At 38.6% G+C, this 21,769-nt stretch overlaps 1 protein-coding gene across 1 annotated transcript; it reads left to right on the top strand.

The window, feature by feature from the left end:
- Positions 1–174: 174 nt before the first annotated feature.
- Positions 175–21,125, top strand: DCAF13 (DDB1 and CUL4 associated factor 13). The gene is made up of 11 exons (XM_006093349.3): positions 175–360; positions 4,748–4,947; positions 5,507–5,614; positions 7,386–7,475; positions 8,590–8,745; positions 12,477–12,554; positions 14,535–14,617; positions 15,508–15,672; positions 17,940–18,075; positions 19,209–19,372; positions 20,211–21,125. Exons 1-11 carry the CDS (start codon positions 291–293, stop codon positions 20,296–20,298), a joined length of 1,338 nt encoding a protein of 445 aa, XP_006093411.1. The 5' UTR covers positions 175–290; the 3' UTR covers positions 20,299–21,125.
- The last annotated feature ends 644 nt before the right edge of the window (positions 21,126–21,769 follow it).

Below are 21,769 nucleotides of genomic sequence, written 5' to 3'. Positions count from 1 at the left end.
CGGGAGGTGGGGCTCCGCCTCGGGCGAGTCCCCGCCCCGCCTCGCCCACAGCTGCTGCCAGTCGGGGCTGAAGGACGCGGACCGGAGCGCTCAGCACCGCCCCGACCCACCTCTGCGGGGAGCTACGGAGCGCCGCGGGGCCCAGCCGGGGAGGCGGAGTCCGAGCCGCGGGAGTCACGTGACCGGAAGTCTTCGAGAAGAAGCGGAAGTAGCATGTGCTAGGGGAGGGGGCGGGACCCGGAACCCGGAGGGGAAAGGCTCGTGGAGTGGGTGAGCCACCGGCAGCCAAGATGAAGGTGAAGATGCTGAGCCGGAACCCGGACAACTACGTCCGCGAAACCAAGTTGGACTTGCAGAGAGGTGAGCCCGGTTCGCAGGGAGCTCGCGGCCTGGGTCTGGCCTCGCTTCCACGGAGGAGGCCTGGCGGGGAGCCCGGCGCTGTGGTCTCTTTCTCTCCCTACCCCGCTTTCGCCAAGGCGGACTCTTTACAGATCGGGCAATGGCGGGACGGGGCAGCAGATAACTCTCCTGAAGTCCTTTTTAAAAGAACTTGGCCTGTGGTCAGTGCGAAAGTTAGCTCCTTGAAGAATGCTTCCGCTCCCCCGTCCCCCCCCCCCCCCCCCGTGCGGCTCCAAGATGGTTCTCAGGTTCCAGCTGTTGGAAAATGCAACTTGAATGAGCCACAGTCGTGGATTGAAGGATTTAACAATTAAATTAAGGTTTCTCCAAACCTTACTGCTGCTCTAACTCCTGGCCACTTTGTTACTGAAAATTACCTACGTCTGGATGTAGGAAGAGATACAGGTGAAACAAAGCCATCCGTTTTCTCTTAGGAACAACTCCTGGAATTGGAAATGGTTAATGAAATTAATGAGTTTTTGTTTTTCCGTCCTGGGCTCTTCCCCCATTAACATGCTGACTCTTTATGAATTATATTGTTGCTCATGATAGCTAAGTGACAAGGGGCCAACCAAATGTCAACAGACTTATAAGTGAGGATAAGTTCAAAGGCCTTAAGGCAAAAATGAACTTGGGGGTCATGTCATCAGAGTTGCGTAAGGGAGAAGTGATGGAAATTGAGGCTGGGGCACTATTTCATTATTTTGGTTGAGTAATGAGATAGAGGCTATCAGTATACATATGAGCATTGCTAAGAAGTAAATATTCACAAGATGCTTACAGTTTAAGGAACAAGACAGGAATGTTTCGGATACGCATTAGGGTCTGTCACTTGGATTTGACATCGTCTCTATTTCTTGAACCTGGTTTCATCTTTCTCTCTACTTTTGCCTTTCTCACAAGTAGTTTATATTTACTCTTACCAGTCTGAGTGCATTTTAGGCATTATCTTAATGCAGGAATGAGTGAATGACTTGGCTAGTCATGGAATCTCAGTGTTAGGAGGTGATTAGTTATCTGATCTTGTTGTTGAAGTTCTTACTTATTTTCTACTAGAGGCCTGGTGCACGAAATTCGTGCACTGGGGGTGGGGGTCCCTCAGCCAGGTCAAGGGACCCCACCGGTGCATGGTCGGGACCGGGGAGGGACTGTGGGACGGCTCCAGGGTGTGTCCAGCCCATCTCACTCAGTCCTGATTGCCTGGACCTCAGCCACAAGCTAATGTAGCGGTCAGAGCTTCTGCCCCCTGGTGGTCCGTGCACGTCATAGTGACTGGTCGACCGGTCAGCTGCCTGCCCCCTGGTGGTCAGTGCATGTCAGAGCGAGTGGTTGAGCGGCCTTAGCATATCATTAGCATATTATGCTTTGATTGGTTGAACAAACAACTGGACACTTAGCATATTAGGCTTTTATTATATAGGATAGGATATATCTTCCTATTTTTTTATACTTCATGATAGAAGTGTTAACAGCAAAATGGAAAAATAAATGTATTGGAGCTCTGTAAAGCATAAGGAACACATTTGTTACCTTTCTTTATCCTTTCATTCTTGTTTAGCTGTTATTTCCTTGCAAATTTTGTGCAGCATCCATATCTTTATTTGAGTATTTTTATTCATTGACCTGGGGTGGGCAGGGGAGAGCAGTTAGGAGGATCAGGTTGGCAGGGGAGAGCAGATAGGGGGATCAGTTCGGCAGCGGAGAGCAGTTAGGGGGATCAGGCCGTCCGGGGGGGAGAGCAGTTAGGAGGATCAGGCTGGCAGGCAGAGGTGGTTAGGTGTGATTAGGCAGGCAGGGGTCCCGGATTGGATAGGGTGCAGGCCGGGCTGAGGGACCTCCCCCCTACCCCCATGCATGAATTTCGTGCACCGGGCCTTTAGTATACATATACACTGAGTGGCCAGATTATTATGACCACCCCATCAGTACTTCATTGACACTTCCAAAAATACTGAATATTGAAAACTTCCTAAGCAAATACTCTCAAGGTTTTATTATTATTATTATTATTTGCATAACTAATTCACTTCATTGTACTGATGGGGTGGTCATAATAATCTGGCTGGTCATAATAATCTGACCACTCAGTGTATATGGTTGAGGGGGAGAGATCTGCTTAAAAACTCTGTTACTAATGAGTTTGAAGACTACCACTGTAGGGGGCTTTGAAAGTTTTGAGCATGGGAGCAACATGTAAAGGCCGTGTTTTAAAATGATTAATCTGGCGATAGTGTAAACTGCCACCAAATAGAGTCGAGATGATATTACAGTAGTTCAAGTATAAAGTAATAAGGGCCAAAACTAAGTTACTAGAGGTAGGAAAAGAGAGGGAAGAATGAATAAGAAGTATTTCCAAGAGAGTTTGAGTAGGACTTTAAGTTTTGGCACATTTCATCTTCGAATGTGGAAGACGGAATACGTAAGAATGACTGATCTTTAAGCCTGATTGAATGTTGGGATCAGCACTGATGATGTAAGAAACTTCCACACCTGTAGAGAATTTTTATAAGAATTTATTTGAGCCAAACTGGCAATTGCCAGGAAGCAAAATTTCAGATGCTCCGGAGAATGACAGTTTTGCAGTTTCTTTTATGAGTTTTAACAAGATTTTGTGCTCTCTTGATGGTAGTTTATGCTTATTTCAAAGGTTTGTTAACCTAGATGCACAGAAGCAATGGACTGGTCTTGCTTAAAGGCAAAGATGAACCTTTTTCTAAAGAAGTTATGCCTGGGATGTGGCTATACACCATGACCTGCCCATTTGGGAATTTATGACCAGATCACCCTGTGGGTTCATCCTGTGTAGAATCTCTGTGTTTATCCACAGACCATTATTATCAGGGAGTCAAAAAGAAGTGACAGCAGCCTTGGCCAGCGTAGCGCAGTAGGTTGGAACATTGTTCCATGCACCAAAAGGTTCGATTCCTGGTCAGGGCACATAACCAAATTGCATGTTTGATCCCTCGTGTGGTTGCATGTGGGAGGCAACTGATGGATGCTTCTCACATCTCTCTCTTTCTCTCTGTCTCCCCCTCCTCTTTTCCCTCATCCTCTCCCTTACTCCCTCTCCCCTCCCAAAGATACATCTACTTTAGACACTGAGGGTTTTTTAGACCTGTGGGCTTCAAATGATTTCCTAAGCATAATTATTAACTGAAACAGCCTGTTTGGCAGCATAGCACAATAGTTAAGAACATTGATTCTGGAGCCAGACTTCCTTGGTTTGAATCCTGACTCCTTCACTTCATAGGCAAGTTATCTCTCTGTGCCTCAGTTTCTCCATCTACACTAATAAAAGAGAAACATGCAAATTGGTGTCACTCCGCTACACCTACCAGCCAATCAGGGCGAGTATGCAAATTAACCCAACAAAGATGGCGGCAGCCACGGAGCTGGAGGCTTGGGTTCCTCCGGCGATGGAGGAAGCCAAGCTTCCCACCTGCCCTGGCTGCCACTCAAGGGAGAGAACAACATGCAGGCTTGGCCAGGAGCCTGAGAGATCAACACAGGGGCGCCTGCTCCAAGCCTCCGTGGTGTGGCTGAGGGCAGGCCCCCAGCGGGGACACACACACACGGGGCGCCTGCTCTGAGCCCCTGCTGCCAGACTGTGGCTTAGGCCCTCTCCCCCGAGGGAACGGGCCTAAGCTGTCAGTAGGACATCCACTGAGGGCTCCCGGACTGAGAGGGGGCAGGCTAGACTGAGGGACCCCCACCCTCCAGTGCACAAATTTTGTGCACCGGGCCTCTAGTCTATATATAAAGTGGGAAATAGTAATAGAACCTAACCCATAGGGTGTTGTGGAGATTAAATGAGTTAATATAAGGTATTTGCAACAGTGCCTGACACATGGGAAACAAACATGGAAAGTGCTCAATAAATAGCTATAATCATAATCACAACAGTGTATGCCTGACACTACAGTGATTAGCACAGGAGATTATTAATGTTCCCTGCCCCACAAGTTGCTTAGCGTTCAGTCGGGCAAACATTTATCATGCACTTGTTTTGTGCGTACAGGTGAAGAGTACAAGTGAAGGATGTAGTGGAAGCCCTGCCCCTGAAAGCTTACAACCAGTTGAAGGTGTAGTAGGACATATAAAAGGGAAAATTATGTGTATATATAGGGTGTAATTATTTTGCAAAATAAATGCATTCCATGATTTTTTGGCAATTTTGGAAAGGTTTCTGGACAAAAGGTCTTCCACTTTTGTATTCTTCACAGTGCCAGACATAGAGCAGTGTCCCTAACAATGGCTTATTGCATAACAAATTGAATGCTTAGCTGAGGAAGACCGCGGAAATATTAAATGTGATTTGTTTTATTAAGAGGAGTCATTCTTATTTCAGTTCCAAGAAACTATGATCCTACCTTGCATCCTTTTGAGGTCCCACGAGAATACGTAAGAGCTTTAAATGCTACCAAACTGGAACGGGTATTTGCAAAACCATTCCTTGCTTCTCTGGATGGTCACCGAGATGGAGTCAATTGCTTGGCAAAGCACCCAAAGAGCCTGGCTACTGTCCTTTCTGGGGCATGTGATGGAGAGGCAAGTGTCACTCTAAACGTTACTTTAAGCTAAAAATGTTACAAATTTCTTCCTTTAATTTTGAGTTACTGTGGGTTTTCATTGGTTTTATTTCATTTTTATATATTTGTTTTCTTTTAATTCTCAGGATTGAATTAGTAATTTCAGTAGTTTTTTATCTAAACCCAAGAAATTAAAAAATGTAGTAGGTTAAGTCTTAATTTCATAGTAAATAATAAAACATGTTTATAATAAAGATATTTCCGTGTGAGTTCTATTAATAACAGGATGTTTTTAATGATTCAACACTTAATTACTTTTCACTCTGGTAAAGAAAGCTTTGAAACACTTTAAACTAGAATCAACAGAGTATTTAACAGATGGAATGTTCAGCCTTCAGTATACTTACCATTAATTATTGCATTATTATAATCTGAGTATTTTGGTTTTAGCTGATAGAATGATTCATAGCTTTTTTCAGTGTTTAATTTAATTTATTTTTTCTTGGAAAATTGTCCTGTGCCTGAACATTTTATTGAAATTACAATTTATTGAAATTTCCTGGTATATTTTATCATAGGTCAGAATTTGGAACTTGACCAAACGAAACTGTATCCGTACAATACAGGCACATGAAGGTTTTGTACGAGGAATATGTACGCGTTTTTGTGGGAGTTCTTTTTTTACTGTAAGTATAATACAGTTACGTTATTAACTCTTTTCAACACGTATAAGACTGATCTAATTGAGTATTTTCTAAGTTCATTTATTCCTTCCAAGGCTCTTTTGGGGTTTCACAATGCAAAATAACTTACTAAAACCTTGAAAAGTACTAGTTTTCTTTATGTAATCCACCCTTCCCAATGCTTTTTGATTTTTTAATAAATTACCTAATATAATAGTGAACTAATATCCTATAGAACACTGAGAAGTAGGATTAATGCAAGGTGAGGCTAGAAAGGTAGTTTATTTTATTCTGGAGGATTTTCAGTGCTAGGGATGAGTAAGTTGTATTGTGTCAGTTGAAAGTCATTGAAGAAATAAATCATTGCGTATGTGGGGAGGTAAGATATACATAACATAAAGTTTACCATTGTAACCATTTTTAAGTGTACATTTCAGTGGACTTAAGTATGTCACATCACTGTGCAATAATCACCACTATCCTTTTCCAGAATTTTTTCACCCAAACCAGGTCATATTATGCATTTTGTTTTATAACTTGTTTCACCTAATATCTTGAACATTATCTGCCACACACCCAAGTCTAAGTTACCATAATTTCTTGTCTTGGTCTAGGCTAAGGTGCCAACATTTGTACCATCAATATTTCTTTACCATCTGTACATTTATGAGCACAGTGATAAAGCAAATGATGACTTAACTAACATTATGGAAATAGTTTTGACCTCATGGATCTCTGAAAAATTCTCAGGGTCCTTCAGAGGTCTGTAGTCCAGTTTGAAAACCACTAACATAATAGTTTCTGGAGTTTTGTATCAGGCATAGAAGGACTTGATTCATGCCAAGATTACAAAAAGGTCTTCTCTCTAGATTTTTATGTGTTTCATTTTTCACATTTAAAAGTATGTGCAATTTGCCCAGCTCATTGTGGCTCAGTGGTTGAGCATCGATCCGTGAACCAAGAAGTCATGGGATCAATTCCTGGTCAAGACACATGCCCAGGTTGTGGGCTGGTGGCAGCTGGTCCATGTTTCTCTCTGATGGATGTTTCTATCTCTCTATCTCTCTCCCTTCCCCCTCTCTAAAAATAGATAAAAACAGCCCTGGCCGGTTTGGCTCACTGGATAGAGCATCGGCCTGGGGACTGGGGGGTCCCGGGTTCGATTCCAGTCAAGGGCATGTACCTTGGTTGTGGGCACATCCCCAGTGGGGGGTGTGCAGGAGGCAGCTGATCGATGTTTCTCTCTCATCGATGTTTCTAACTCTCTATCCCTTTCCCTTCCTCTCTGTAAAAAATCAATAAAATATATTAAAAAGTTAAAAAAAAATAAAAATAGATAAAAACATAATTTAAAATAAAAACATAATAAATAAAGTATGTGGAATTTCTTTGTAAAGCAGGCATCAGATTAGTTCCAATTTTTAAATGGTCTCCCTGATATCTAATATCATTTTATTAGAATCTATTTTTCTCTGTAATTTGAAATGCCATCCTATTGCAATATGCATTCTTGCATTTATATGTGACCTAACTTTGTTCCTCTCATTTTATTTTGCTCTACTCATACTATTTTATTTTTAATTTATGTGCTATTTGTGTTTGTTACACATCTTTATTTAGTATAACAAGGTGATATAAATGCATCAGTAATTACAATAGTGGCCTAATATTGTATGTTATTTTTAAAACTGGAGATGTTTATAGTTTGATGTATATGTTGGCAAGTTTAAAAGTTATAAATGTTCATTATCATCACCATAATAAATATTTTTAGGTTGGTGATGACAAAACTGTGAAGCAGTGGAAAATGGATGGACCGGGCTTTGGAGAAGAGGAAGAGCCATTGCATACAATATTAGGAAAGGTACAAAAATAAGTTGACCCATACTTTGTCTAATATAATTCTTCCTTTTTCAAATTATTTCATAATTTTAATTTCCAAAAAAGATGTAAATAAGAAATTAAAGACTTTAGGCTGTATTAAGTAACCTATTTTAAGCAATATCTAATGGATTGTGGTCTTTTGCAGTTAAAGAATATGAACAGTTCTTCAGTGTTCATTGTAGTACATTGAGAGGGGAGCAGGCCTAAGCCGGCAAGCGGACATCCCTGAGGGGTCCCAGACTGCGAGAGGGCGCAGGCCGGGCTGAGGGACCCTCCACCCCCCAGTGCACGACTGTCGTGCACTGGGCCTCTAGTTGTCAATAATGCCTGAAACAAAATTGGTTTCATAGTTGTAAAATGCTTTTCCTCTAAATTCCAAAAGATTTTTGAAATATTTAGTCTTACTCCTACTTCTGTGGTATGGGCAATTCTAAAATTGTGGGAACATTTGTAGGCCTTGCTTTCGTGAATAGAAAATAATTAGAAATCTGCAGATGCTGCTAAGTTCTTAAAAGCTTTAAGTATTGGATAAATATTTCCCTCTAATTTGCTTTCAAGCGATTTTTGCCATGAAGTACAAAGGCAGACTTTAATCTGGACCTGAATAGATTTATCACATATTTTAAGTGGATAATATCAAATTTATGAGATTGTATTGCTGTTAACAATATTAGTACCCACCCTCACTGATTTCATTTTTCTCTCTAAATTTTAATCTGGTTGTTGGTATCTGTGTTTCTGTCCTAGGAGTCAGTACTTTATGTGAGATGAAGTTTTTTAGAAATTACCTTTCTATTTCATTAGATCCTTCAATACCCAATGATGATTTTAAAATTGCTTAAGTGATATATTTTCAAACTTAACTAAATGCATCCCATGTTAACTTTTTTCTTTATTCCCAGAATGTGTGATAAAGACACATCACTCCTTATGGTACTGTCTTTTCCTTTAAGTAAGGGCTTCAAAGAAGTTTCTTTGTGAACAGGGATTTTTCTAAAAAAAAAAAATTTAAAAAAATGAGAGGGTAGATAAATATATTTTTAAAATTATTCTGTAGACACGATCTATCTGTAACAATCTCTTTGCTTTTAAAGACAGTGTATACAGGAATTGATCATCACTGGAAAGAAGGAATTTTTGCCACATGTGGACAGCAAGTAGACATTTGGGATGAACAGAAAACCAGTCCTATATGTTCAATGACCTGGGGATTTGACAGTATAAGTAGTGTCAAATTTAATCCAATTGAGGTAATGTTTCTTTTTTAAAATATTTTTTGCTTATTGTTTCCTTATTAATAATTTCAGCTCTGTGTAGGAAACTTTTAAACATGTGATATAATATTTTCTGAGTTTTGATTATGTTTCTGGCATTTGGTCAACTTTCCAGATTCTATCTGAGTTCTAACACCTTTGATCAGATCTCAACACATTTGTCTGCAGTTTAGTCCCAGATAATAGTATTTAGAGCCGTTAGAGGAGGTGTGTTCATGGGGTTCGAATTCAAGCAAGTGCTGTACTGTGACAATTCAGTTTTCTTAGACCTTCAACACTTATCTACCACAGATTACATCATTGTACCTTTAGGAAAATGTGAATTATTTTATTTTTTACTTATTTTTTTATGGTTAGACAATCATGTATTTTACAGAGTGGTCCCCCTGATATTTCAAGTACCCCCCCCCCCGCCCCCCCCATACATAGCTATTACAAAATATTTTTTTTCCTCCATTGACCTCTCCCCAGCCACTCCCACGCCCCCCAGCACATGCCCTCATCCCCCTTAGTGGCTGTGTCCATTGGTAATGCTTATATGCATGCATACAAGTCCTTTGGTTGATGTCTTATCCCACCCTCCTCCCCTGCCTTCCCTCTGAGGTTTGATAGTCAGTTTGATGCTTCTCTGTCTCTGAATCTATTTTTGTTCATTGGTTTATGTTGTTCACTATATTCCACAAATGAATGAGATCATGTGATATTTATCTTTCTCTGACTGGCTTATTTCACTTAGCATAATGCTCTCTAGGTCCATCTATGCTGTTGCAAATGGTAAGAGTTCCTTCTTTTTTACAGCAGTGTAGTATTCCATTGTGTAGCTGTACCACAGTTTTTTAATCCATTCGTCTGCTGATGGGCCCTTAGGCTGTTTCCAGATCTTAGCTATGGTAAATTGTGCTGCTATGAACATAGGGGTGCATATATCCTTTCTGATTGGTGTTTCTGGTTTCTTGGGATATATTCCTGGAAGTGGGATTGCTGGGTCAAGTGGGAGTTCCATTTTTAGTTTATTGAGGAAACTCCATACTGTTCTCCACAGTGGCTGCACCAGTCTGCATTCCCACCAGCAGTGCACGAGGGGCCCTTTTTCTCCACATCCTCGCCAGCACTTGTCGTTGGTTGATTTGTTGATGTTAATTTTTATTAACTCTCTTAGAGGTTAGAAGGAGGAGAATTGAGCATTGTTTTCTTTAATTATTTGTAATTAAATAAGCACCAGTGCTTCATAATAATATGTTAGATATTGTGCTGCATGATAATTAGTTATGTTTTTCTTTTCTAAAAGTATGAATTGTGATTCCTGATTCCTTCCAGGCCTAAGGGAAGAGTTGGGGATTGGCTGTCACTTACTGTCAGGTCCAAATTTAGGAAAGGAGATTAGTTCAGTATAACAATGAGCTGTTATATAATTATATTTATATTTATATTTATATTTATATTTAAATAAATATATTTAAATAATATTTAGTGGGCACCTGCCCACTAAATGCCACTAGCAGGCTAACTCTAACGGGAGAGAGAGTTATATTTATACCTGCTAGTGGCATTTAGTGGGCAGGTGCCTGAGAGGCTAAACATCCTACAGTGGGCAGTCATTGTAATAAACTAGTTTATTACACAATGAGCTGGGCAAATTCCCCCGAAGGCTAAACTAGCCCTTGGACTCCAGAGCTTTCACAGAGCCTTTTCTGAATATATAACAGTAGGTGCATCGGTAGAGATGCTTTTTCCTATAGAAGGACAAGGAAATTGCTTTCTTTGTAAGCTGATTTTTGAAGTTATTAAGAGAGTATCAGATAGTGTGAGAGAAAGTCCTGATATGCAAGTTTTACTAGTACACTCTCAGAGACCCACAGTTGACAAAAGAAGGGTAGAAAGGCCAAGTCAGAGCAGCAAGGCATACAAATGGCTTGAGATGCTGCCCTGTGGTGTGAGCTTGCCTTGTGGTGCTGCTGAGAAGCCAGTCAGAGACCCTCCTCCTGCCCCAGGGCGTACCTAGTGCCGACATGCCTTTGCACCTGCCTTTGACCTTGTACAATCCAGGGTTTTCTCTACATTTGTATATTTTTAAAATAAGATTAATTCTATCTTCCAGTGTACTTCACAGGTTTGTTGTCAATGTAAAATGTGATAATGTATGTGAATATTTTTAAGAGGTGCAATCCAAGTTGAAGATGGTGATATTACTACTTTTTTTTTTTTTAAAGGAACAGGCAGGTATTGATTCTCTGAGGGAGGATCTTTTGCTTCTGTGTTTTGGTGAACATCTGTGTCAGAAGAACTGATGACACTTCTAAAATTATAATTATTAGACATGACCTACGACCATGACCATGTTTTTCAAATTTGTCTGTATAATACTCTGTTCAGCTGTGTGTGGGTTTATTTTATTTTATTTTATTTTTTTAACCTCGTGAACTGACCTGGTGGTAAAAGCAAATGATGTGCATGCCTCTTATCCTGTATTAAACTTAATGGAAAGGGCATGTTGCTATGTACAAATGGAGTGTATTTGTCTCCTCCGGTTATTAATAAATTCTCAGTTAAAATATTGAAGCCTAGAATTCTACTAAAGCCAAAAGTTTATACTAAGCATTACCCCATTTACAGTGTGAAAGTCAGTTTTCAGTCCAGGTAGAATTTCTGCTTTGCTCAGGTCAAAGTCTATATTTATCAGTGGAACCTGGTCAGACCTTGAGAAGACATAATGAGACACCAAGAAAGGTTGAGAGGAGTCACTAACTAGGAGAAAGTCTCAGAGAGGAAGTGATGTAAAAGGAGTGTTTTGGAGGTCATGATGTGTTTTATTTGAACTTTGTACACACATGCAGTAGGAGCTGGCCTTACAGATATTTAGTAAATAAGTCTTGGTCTTCTTAACACTTGCTCTATGAAGCAATTAGTAGGCAGAAGCCAAGAGTTCTTGGCATCAGGAACCCTGAGTGAGGAGGAATGGTGCTACAAAGGGTGGGTTCGGGGCTCCATTGGTAGCTAAAGGGCTTATTTTCACCAAATGCCAAGGGTTGTGTAAGTACCTTGCACATTTATAACTGACTTACAAGTGAATATTTGAAACATCGTGAAACAGTTAAACAAAAGATAGGCCTAATTTATACAGAGAGCTAATATACCTGAGGACATGTTTAACTACTAATAAAGTAATAATTTACATAATTAGAAAATAGTGTCATGCAGATATTAACTCTTAAATGACACTGCCTAGTGTTGCAGTTACCGTAACATTGACATATTTCCACATTGCAGTGTCTATTGGTACAACTCTCTGAAAGCGATTAGCCATAACGTTTTTTAATGCTTTTTGATTCAGTAATGCCTCTACTGAAATTTTATCCTTAGAAAAGCTAAGTGTGTAAAAGCGTTTATTGAAGTGTCATTTATAATACTGAAAAATAGAAACAGGTCTAAGTGAATCATGGATAAATAAAATATGTTCTGTTATAAAACAGAATACAGAATTAGATATATGTTATCACTGGCATCTAAAATATATACATGGATTTTTACAATGAAAATATTTAGGTTGCTGAGATTATGAGTGATTCATCATATCCTCTTAAAATGGACTTTAATGTTATAACTTTGTATCCTAAACATAAAGTGTAATTAAATGATTTGTTCACTGAATGGACATGGTTTGCTGCCAAGCCTGGCTTTTAACTGGTGATTGTTGTACTTATTTTTAGACATTTCTCTTGGGAAGTTGTGCTTCTGACAGGAATATAGTACTATATGATATGAGGCAAGCTACTCCTCTGAAGAAGGTAAGTTTCAGCTTGTCTTCAGTTTTACACGATTGTTAATGCGTTCCTTGGTAAATTGAGCTACAAAATAAGGAGTAAATCTATCTTCGGTGTTTTAAAAAATTCTTTTTCATTCAGATGTTATTAGAACCCAAAGTGGCATTCTCTCAGCTCCCTATACTTTTTAGAGACCCTTATTTCCACTAGGGACTGTAACCTACTTGTCTTTGTGTCTCCCATAATACCAATACATTTTAAGCATCTAGTTAATACTTATTAAGTTGAAAGTTCTTTAATTGAAAGTATTGCATCTCTTTATTTCAGGCCCCATGATTACCATATGACACTCACAGTATTTTATTCCAGAAAGTTTTATAACTAATTTACATAACCAGCTTTATTTGTTTAGTTACAGGCTGACAGGTACTAGTTTGGCATTTTATTTAGACAAACATTATCCTGTTCAAGGTGACAGATTTCCCAATGGTGCAAAGTAGTCATTCCAGGAGTTAGATACCGAAGCTAATAGAACCTCAGGCTAACTCTAACGGGAGAGAAATCTTGTCAGTAAAGAGAAGAGTGCCAGTATAAGAATTGTGAGCATACAGGAAGGGATAGACATCGTTGATGTACCATGAGTTCATCGTCATAGTCCACATGTAGAAAAATGCTTTTAATATTTTTGTTGTTCCTTAGTCATTTTTATAACATGTAGTAAATGTAGAAATATAAGAAGTAGAGTATATTCATTGACGTTTGAACTTGGTAAGTGTGGTAACCTTTCCAAAGTACCACTTTGATCATTTCTCTCATTCATGTATTGTAGTGGGAAGATCCTACATGAACTTGTGTTTTAGACTTTAAACCAGGGGTGGGCAAACTTTTTGACTCGAGGGCCATGATGGGTTCTTAAACTGGACCGGAGGGCCGGAACAAAAGCATGGATGGAGTGTTTGTGTGAACTAATATAAATTCAAAGTAAACATCATTACATAAAAGGGTACGGTTTTTTTTTTTTTTAGTTTTATTCATTTCAAACGGGCCGGATTCGGCCCGCGGGCCGTAGTTTGCCCATGGCTGCTTTAAACAGTAACTTAAAATATGTTTCTTCTGTAATATGGTGATATTAGTAACAACACAGCACATTGGTGAGAATAAAACATGATACTTTAAGCAGTTAGCAGAGGCTAACTTGAAGTACTAGTTAAATAAGTAGTAGTTTCTGCCCCCTCTGCCCTTATATTCTCAATGTTTGGATGGTGTTCCGTTACTTTTAGGTTTAAGACAAGAGCTGTTGCCTGGCTTTCAAAACTGTCCAAAATCTGGTCTCAGTATATATCCCATTTATGTATTTGTTTCAGTTAGTAAGGACATATAAATAGGATTTTTCACATGCAGGTCACCTTGATGGATGCAGAGATGCTATTTTTTATTGTTTCCTTGTTCTATCTACTAGACTCCCAGTATTTCTCTCATCTTTTCTCTCCTAAGTGTATAGTTCTCAATCAGATGGTACTTCCCCACCAGGTATATTTTTTGAAATGTGGGAGGGGCATTTTAGAGACTGGTAGTGGCATTTAGTGGGCAGGTGCCTGAGAGGCTAAACATCCTACAGTGGGCAGTCACACACAGCAAAAGATTTTCCTACCCAAAATATTCCTGTGACAAACTCTATAATATACGGTTCTTCATAGGTTAGCTTCAATCATGTCTCATTTTCCTGATTAAAATATAAGTTATTTGAGGTCAAGACACTATTTATTAAACATTTGTATATTTTTTAATATTTACATCTCTGCCTGTGTGTTCAGGAAGCAATTATTGGTTGATTTCTTTTCCTATTGCACCAACTTGAGTACCTACATAATAGGTATTTACTAATTAATGTAAATATTTGCTTAAATTAATGAAAAAAAGGGAAGGAGATGAAATTGGGACATGCATTCATTTTGGAGGGAATTGATTTCATAGTAATAGGTTAGGGTATGCTTCCTTTTTCAGGTCATCTTAGATATGAGAACAAATACAATTTGTTGGAACCCTATGGAAGCCTTCATTTTTACTGCAGCAAATGAAGATTACAAGTAAGTTTTCCTTTTTTAAATACTTACTTATTTCTATCAGAAACGGCTCATTTGTATGTCTTACTAATAAAATATGTTTCCTACTTAGTATTCCCCTCTCTCTCTCTATGCTATCTAATAAAAGACAAAAAGGGTAATTGACCGTACCTTCGCTACGCTTCCCATTGGCTAATCAGGGCGATATGCAAATTAACTGCCAACTAAGATGGTGGCCAGCAGCCACGCAGCTGAAGTGAGCAGGAGGCTTGCTTGCTCCAGTGATGGAGGAAGCCAAGGTTCCCCGCCTGCCTCGGCCCGGCTCTGAGCTCCGTAAGCAGCAAAGTTTCAATTATAGAAGCTAAACAAACCCCAGATACCTGCTTTCAGCAGGTATATATCAGTATATTTCTGTACTTCTTTGAAATTTCTACATTTTCTACAAGATTTATGTTTATAAGGATAAAAGTGTGTAAGTGTAATCTTAAGGAATAATAAAAACTACTGATATTTTTTCCTATCCCTTAACTGCTGTGTGAAGAATTGAGCTGTTTATTTAGGTGTGCATTATTTAGCTAGAAGTCTTACTTTCACTAATGTCTCTTAGTACTGCATATGCTGCTTTATAGAAGTTTGTATTGAAAGGGCGAGGACTACGCCCTCCATCGCCTGGTCAATCGGCAGGGCCCACAGTCCTCTCTCCTCCCATTACTATAAAACCTCTCTCACCACAGGGCTGCATCTCTCTTTACCACTTGCCGCTGAGTTGGTAAGGAGGGTGGGGGAGCCAAACCCGGGTTTGAAATAAAGACTCTTATGCTTTTGCATCGGACACGGCTGGCTCCCTGGTGTGGTCTATTGGGGATCTTGAAATCTGGGCATAACATTATCAAATAATTGAAATCCTTTTACAGCTTATATACTTTCGATATGCGCGCACTGGACACTCCTGTGATGGTGCACATGGATCACGTGTCTGCGGTGCTGGACGTGGATTATTCTCCCACGGGGAAAGAGTTTGTGTCCGCTAGTTTTGATAAATCTATTCGAATCTTTCCTGTGGACAAAAGCAGAAGCAGGTATGTTGCCACCAATAAGCCACCTATTTTTATTTATTTTTTTCTTGTCTTGGTCATTGTTTATCTTTGTTGAAAGGTTGGTTGTGTTATATGATGGGGCTCACACCCTGGTATTCTGCTTTGGAGCAACAACTTTCACCGCATCATCTATGGGCGAAACATCAGCCTGCTGGCAGTTTCTTTCATTAAAGAGGATATTTATGTACATAATTTGATATAAAATTTTAGAATTATTTTTAAATGTTTTATAGTAAACTTTTACAAATAAAAACTATTTTTTAGAGCAATTTTAGGTTTATAACAAAATTGAGAGGGTGGTACAGAGAATTTCCACATACCCCTTACCTCATATATGCACGGCCTCCCCCATTATCAATATGATTCACCAGAATGGTACATTTATTACCAAGGTGAGCCTACCTTGACACATTAGTCACCTCAAATCTATAGTTTACCTTCGGGTTTAATCTTGGTATTGTACATTGTATGGGTTTGAACAGATGTGTAAAATGATATGTCTCCATCTTTATACCAAAATATTAAACTTTAAAAAGTTTTTGATTTGATAGTAAAGAACTTAGATAAGGTTTAGATAAGAACTTAGATATTTGATAGATAAGAACTTAGATGCCATTTTAAGGTTTTTGTGGATGTTTTAAATATGTTTTTATTGAATTCAAAGAGAGGGAGAGACAGAAACATCAATGATGAGAGAGAATCATTGATCAGCTGCCTCCTGCATGCCCCACACTGGGGATCGAGCCTGCCACTTGGGCATGTGCCCTGACTGGGAATTGAACCATGGCCTCCTGGTTCATAGGTCGATGATCAACCACTGAGCTATGCTGGTTGGGTGAACAGGTTGGTTTTAATGTTTACCGAAGTGTGATTGAATTTCCTAATATTTACATTCATTATGTGGCTGTGGGGGGAGGGGGAACAGCCTGTTAAATATGTAGAGATTATCCCTGGCCTATGTGGCTCAGTTGGTTGAGCGTTGACCTATGCACCCAAAGGTTGCTGGTTTGATTCAAGTCAGGGCACATTCCTATGTTGCGGGCTCGATCTCCAGTAAGGTGTGTGCAGTAGGCAGCCGATCGATGTTTCTCTCTCTCTCCCCCCCTTCCTTCCTCTCTCTAAAATCAATAAAAACTTTTTTAAAAAAAATATAGAGGCTATAAGAATTGAGTCTTGTAAAAGCAGAGCATTGAGAGGATTTAAAAAAAGCAATCTAATCTATTTTCATTTTAATAGGATGTTCTTTCTAACCATTTCCCCATTTTTAGAAGTAATTTTATTATGGTTTATGTACATGTTCATTCAAGAGCTCAAAGCCTATCTGTTAAAAACAGTGTAAAAGACTAGTTTTGTGAGTGTACTTCAGGGATACCTTTATAGATGTGAACTCTATTTGATTTGGTCATCATGTATATGTTTTCTCTTACTGGGCAGTTTGCTGAGCTTCTTTCTTTCCGCTCAAGTAGTCTGCATTTTGAATAATTTTTAATCCATATGTGGAAAATTTATTTCTCCAGAAGTCTCATCTTTTTATTTTTTCTGACCTTGTCTTTTGCTATTTAATGCTCTTCTTCACACTTCCCAATATAGGATCTTCTGTGAATTCACTTAGCATATTTCACAGCCTTTCCAAATAGGTATGATATTTGACAGCTCCGTTCATTGAATTATTCTTACCTCAACTCATCAGACACTTCTATAGCCCTCCCTTTTCACACATGTCAAATCAACTCTCACTTCAGTTAATTAAGCTTTTTAAACAATTTGACCAAAACATAAATCGTGTATTAGAATCAACATAGCAGAATGTGCTCTTTGAATCCATTGCATTTATTTTGTTTTCCTGAGAAATAAAAAAAGAAAAGAATGAAAATTGACCAGAATTGATTTGGAGGGTGGTGGAGGCTTATTAAACAACAATCCATTTCTTATTGTTAAAACATTTTTCAGCTTCAACATATTTTATTTGTGTTATATGACTTCCATTATTTTATGAACTTTTCTGAGCATCTAGTTTTACTTAGTTTGTTTATATTTTTCTTATTGCACTGTAACTTCTTGAAGACAGGAAAAATTTTCAATTCTCCAGCACTTAGCATAGAATCTTGTTTGGTTCAAATGAATTTGAATTTCTCTTATACTAGTATTCTCTTAGGACTCAAAAATGGTATTCTGATACTTGCTAGGCAGTGGTTCAAGAAAATCTGTACCAAAATCCTAGGGGTTTTAACTTAATTCCTCTTCTACAGGGAAGTATATCACACTAAGAGAATGCAACATGTTATCTGTGTAAAATGGACTTCTGACAGCAAGTACATTATGTGTGGATCTGATGAAATGAACATTCGTCTATGGAAAGCTAATGCTTCTGAAAAATTGGGTGTGGTAAGAGACCCCACTCTCTTTCATTGTCAAGTAAAGCTAGTTTCTAATTTTATTGGATATCATATTGTAAAGAGAATTTATTTGAAATGCTTTAGGCATTTTGATCACATTGGCATAATCGTAATAAAAAGAAAGGCTGTCACCAAAACAGACAAGGCTGTATAGAGATTTACCTTTTTTCATGTTAAAAGCATCTTCAGAGGCCTTTGTCAAATCAGGTGTTTGATAATGTTTGAGCCTTCTTGATTCTTTGTGTCTCCCTTGAGGTAGGGAGAGAAGACTTAGGGACTGGAAGTGCACAACTTAGAACACCTATTTCTTCTGATGGTTACCTGGCAGATTAAAGGCTGCAGGTCCCTTTGAGGTCTTTTAACATTAAAGACACAGTGAAACACATAACTTTAAAAAAATACAGAAAGCTCCAGACTTTAAAAAAGATTCAATGAAAATATAAAAATATCATTGGCTAGCTACCTCTGGGTTATAGGGTTATGGCTATTTTTGTTTGGTTTTGATGTTTTTCTAAATGTCTCATGTTTCATCTAAGAAACATACAGAGTATTTATATCACAAACACATTAAGTTTAAGAAGGAAAGGTTAAGGGTGAGTTATTTTCTGCCTAGCCCTGGTAGGAAAATCACAAGATGATAAGCAGTAATTAAAGACAATTCTATTTTAGGTTTAATGATTGCTAAGTATTATACTCTAGGTTTCAATTCATTATTAAATGTTCCTCTAAATCTTATCATCCTTAATATTGTTAAACAAAGACTAGTTATCACAGAATAGAACACTTATTCCTTTCTGTTCAGTAGTTGTTTCTACAGGAAAAAAACACCCCCGCGATTAATATAAGTGGTTCGTTGTATGTCTAGCTCAGTGGTCCACATAATCCTGATCTCTAAACTGCTGTTTTCACTTGATGGCATTTGTCTACATTGTAGGCATGCAGTCTAAAAGGAAATTCAGTGCTCGCGAATTACTATTAACATAACCTTGCAATTGGCAGTTTTGGTTGCATATCATAAAAGTGTAGTTTTGGGGGAAATTTTTGGATCCCCCCAGCTTTGTTATACTGAAGCAAAACAAAGAACACACCATTTATTAAAATATCAAAATGCATTTTTTTCAGCTTACATCACGAGAAAAGACAGCCAAAGATTATAACCAGAAGTTGAAGGAGAAATTTCAATATCATCCTCATATAAAACGTATCGCTCGTCACCGCCATCTACCGAAATCGATCTACAGCCAGATTCAAGAACAGCGCATCATGAAAGAAGCTCGCCGACGGAAGTATGTTCTGGGGCATTTGACTTTTTCTAATTCACCCCCCACCCCCAATATCGTGAAAAACAAACAAAAACCTGCCTTTCAAGGGAACAGTTCATGTGCATTAGAAATTTTTTTTTCCCTAATAAAAAGGGGGAGCAACAATCATATAAGATTGTGAGAATTTCTAATACCTATTTTTGAGAATATGTTTAAAGGGCAGATAATGAAAATGACTTTTATCAAAATAAGAAAATTCTTCTGCTCATACTAGAGGACTGTTATAAAGAGACAATGTCTTTAAAAATTACTTCTAATGTAGCTAGAATTAAGAGATATTGTGTATTTTCAAAGATAAAGAATGCCAAGAACTCATAGTGCACATTTCATAAATAAAAATTTTTTCTAATATGCTTCATCATAACGTCTGGAATCTAACTTTTTGACTCTGACACAGAACTCATCACTATTTCCTGTGGAATATTCTTCTCTTTGCAGTTCTTGAATTCATGCAAAGTATTATAGAAATTCTACAATGGAGCTCTTTTTTTAAAAAATTGTACTAAACAAAAGATTATTTTTCTGTCTTTGGGTAGATACTGGGCTTGAGTTTAAATATTTTAACAATTCTGCACATTTTTTAACTTATAAAGGACACTGATTAGTAATGAGAAGTAGCAAGTAATTAGGATAACAAAAGTTTATTTTTTAGCTATTTTTTATTAATCCATGTGAAAACCTTTTTTTTCAATAAGTGGTTTTCCAGTGAAAGAAAATGTTTTGTGATTTTTCTGAGAAAGTTCTATTTGTTTAAGTTTCTCATAAACTTGCTTATATTTTATATATTTTGTCTTATTTTCAGGGAAGTGAATCGTCTCAAGCATAGCAAGCCTGGATCTGTGCCGATTGTGTCAGAGAAGAAGAAGCACGTAGTGGCAGTTGTGAAATAATATTTGGTATTCCTGCCAATACTGGCTTATAATTATTTGTTACATTTTGATTTGTAAACTCTACAAATAAAAATACAGTTAATCCTTGAACAATGTGGGTTAGAACTGGCCGGATCCACTTACATGCAGATTTTTTTCAATTAACATAGAGTTGTTTCTTCATATTCCCGGGTTGTACATCCATGCATTCAACCAACCTTAGATCAAAACAGTATTTTCTGCTTGAGGTTGGGAATCCGTGAATGTGGAGAGCCGACCAAAGTTATATGTGGACTGCTCATGGGTTCAGCACCCCAACCCCCACGTTGTTCAAGGGGGCAGCTGTACTAGCTCTAGTATAACAGATCAGTTAGTTATATTTGTAGAGCTTTACCATTGCTCATTTTAGCTAACCTAAAAAATTATCGTCAAAGGTGGCCTGGTTGATAAAACTATGCAACATTTGATCCTTGATCTGCTTTCTTATTTCCCTGAAGAATACAGAGTATTTGCAAACTAACTTATTTTTTCTGTTAGAAATTGCAAATAGAATTTTTTTTTGATCTATTATTGTAGACACTGTGCATTTAAATTTACATTTAAGACCAAACATCTCCCGTATTATCTTTAATGTTATTTGAATAATGATTGCAATGTTTCTTGTTAGGATTTTGCATAACATGTAGAAGAATTAGTACATTTTTCAATTTAATTTATTTTCTGTACTTTATATTTGGCTTTTTGAAGCTTTCAAGATCAGCCTGCATTTATGTAACTTTCTTAAATGATAATAATTATAATTATGGTCAAGTCACAATAATAAAACATCCTTTTTCTCAGAATTGTAACTTTGATCTATTCCTGCTAAATTATTTCTCTTCAGTCTCACTAAGACATCAATAGTTCTGTGTTACATGTTGGGTTTTTGTGTTTTTAAATCATCAGCTTAGTAAACTCTTATTATAGGTATCTATACTAATAAAAGAGTAATATGCTAATTAGCCAGGAGACCTTCCGGACGTCCTTCTGGACAAAGCCATGGTGGTGGGGCTGAGGCAGAGGTGGTTAGGGGCAATCAGGCTGGCAGGGGAGAGCAGTTAGGGGGATCAGGCTGGCAGGGGAGGGCAGTTGGGGGCAATCAGGCCGGCAGGGGAAGGCAGTTGGGGGTGATCAGGCTGGCGGTGGGGGGGAAGTTGGTGGCGATCAGGCCGCCAGGCAAAGGTGGTTAGGGGTGATCAGGCTGGCAGGCAGAGGCAGTTAGGGGCGATCAAGCAGGCAGAGTGGTTAGGGGCGATCAGGCAGGCAGGTGAGTGGTTAGGAGCCAGTGGTCCTGGATTGCGAGAGGGATGTCCGACTGCGGGATTGGGCCTAAACCGGCAGTCGGACATCCCCTGAGGGATCCCGGATTGGAAAGAGTGCAGGCTGGGCTGAGGGACACCCCCCCCCCCACACACACACACACTATGCATGAATTTCGTGCACCAAGCCTCTA

The sequence above is a fragment of the Myotis lucifugus genome, unplaced genomic scaffold, assembly GCF_000147115.1.
Source record: "Myotis lucifugus unplaced genomic scaffold, Myoluc2.0 scaffold_114, whole genome shotgun sequence".
In the NCBI taxonomy this organism is placed as follows: domain Eukaryota; kingdom Metazoa; phylum Chordata; class Mammalia; order Chiroptera; family Vespertilionidae; genus Myotis; species Myotis lucifugus.
Note: the sequence above shows the minus strand (reverse complement) of the source record. Positions and strands in the feature narration are given on the sequence as shown.

Excerpts from the sequence above, each read along its gene's own strand:
- DCAF13 (XM_006093349.3), top strand. The coding sequence starts at position 291 with ATGAAGGTGAAGATGCTGAGCCGGAACCCGGACAACTACGTCCGCGAA. Across the intron at positions 8,746-12,476 it reads TCAAATTTAATCCAATTGAG|ACATTTCTCTTGGGAAGTTG; the intron begins GTAATGTTTCTT and ends ACTTATTTTTAG. Across the intron at positions 12,555-14,534 it reads AAGCTACTCCTCTGAAGAAG|GTCATCTTAGATATGAGAAC; the intron begins GTAAGTTTCAGC and ends TTCCTTTTTCAG.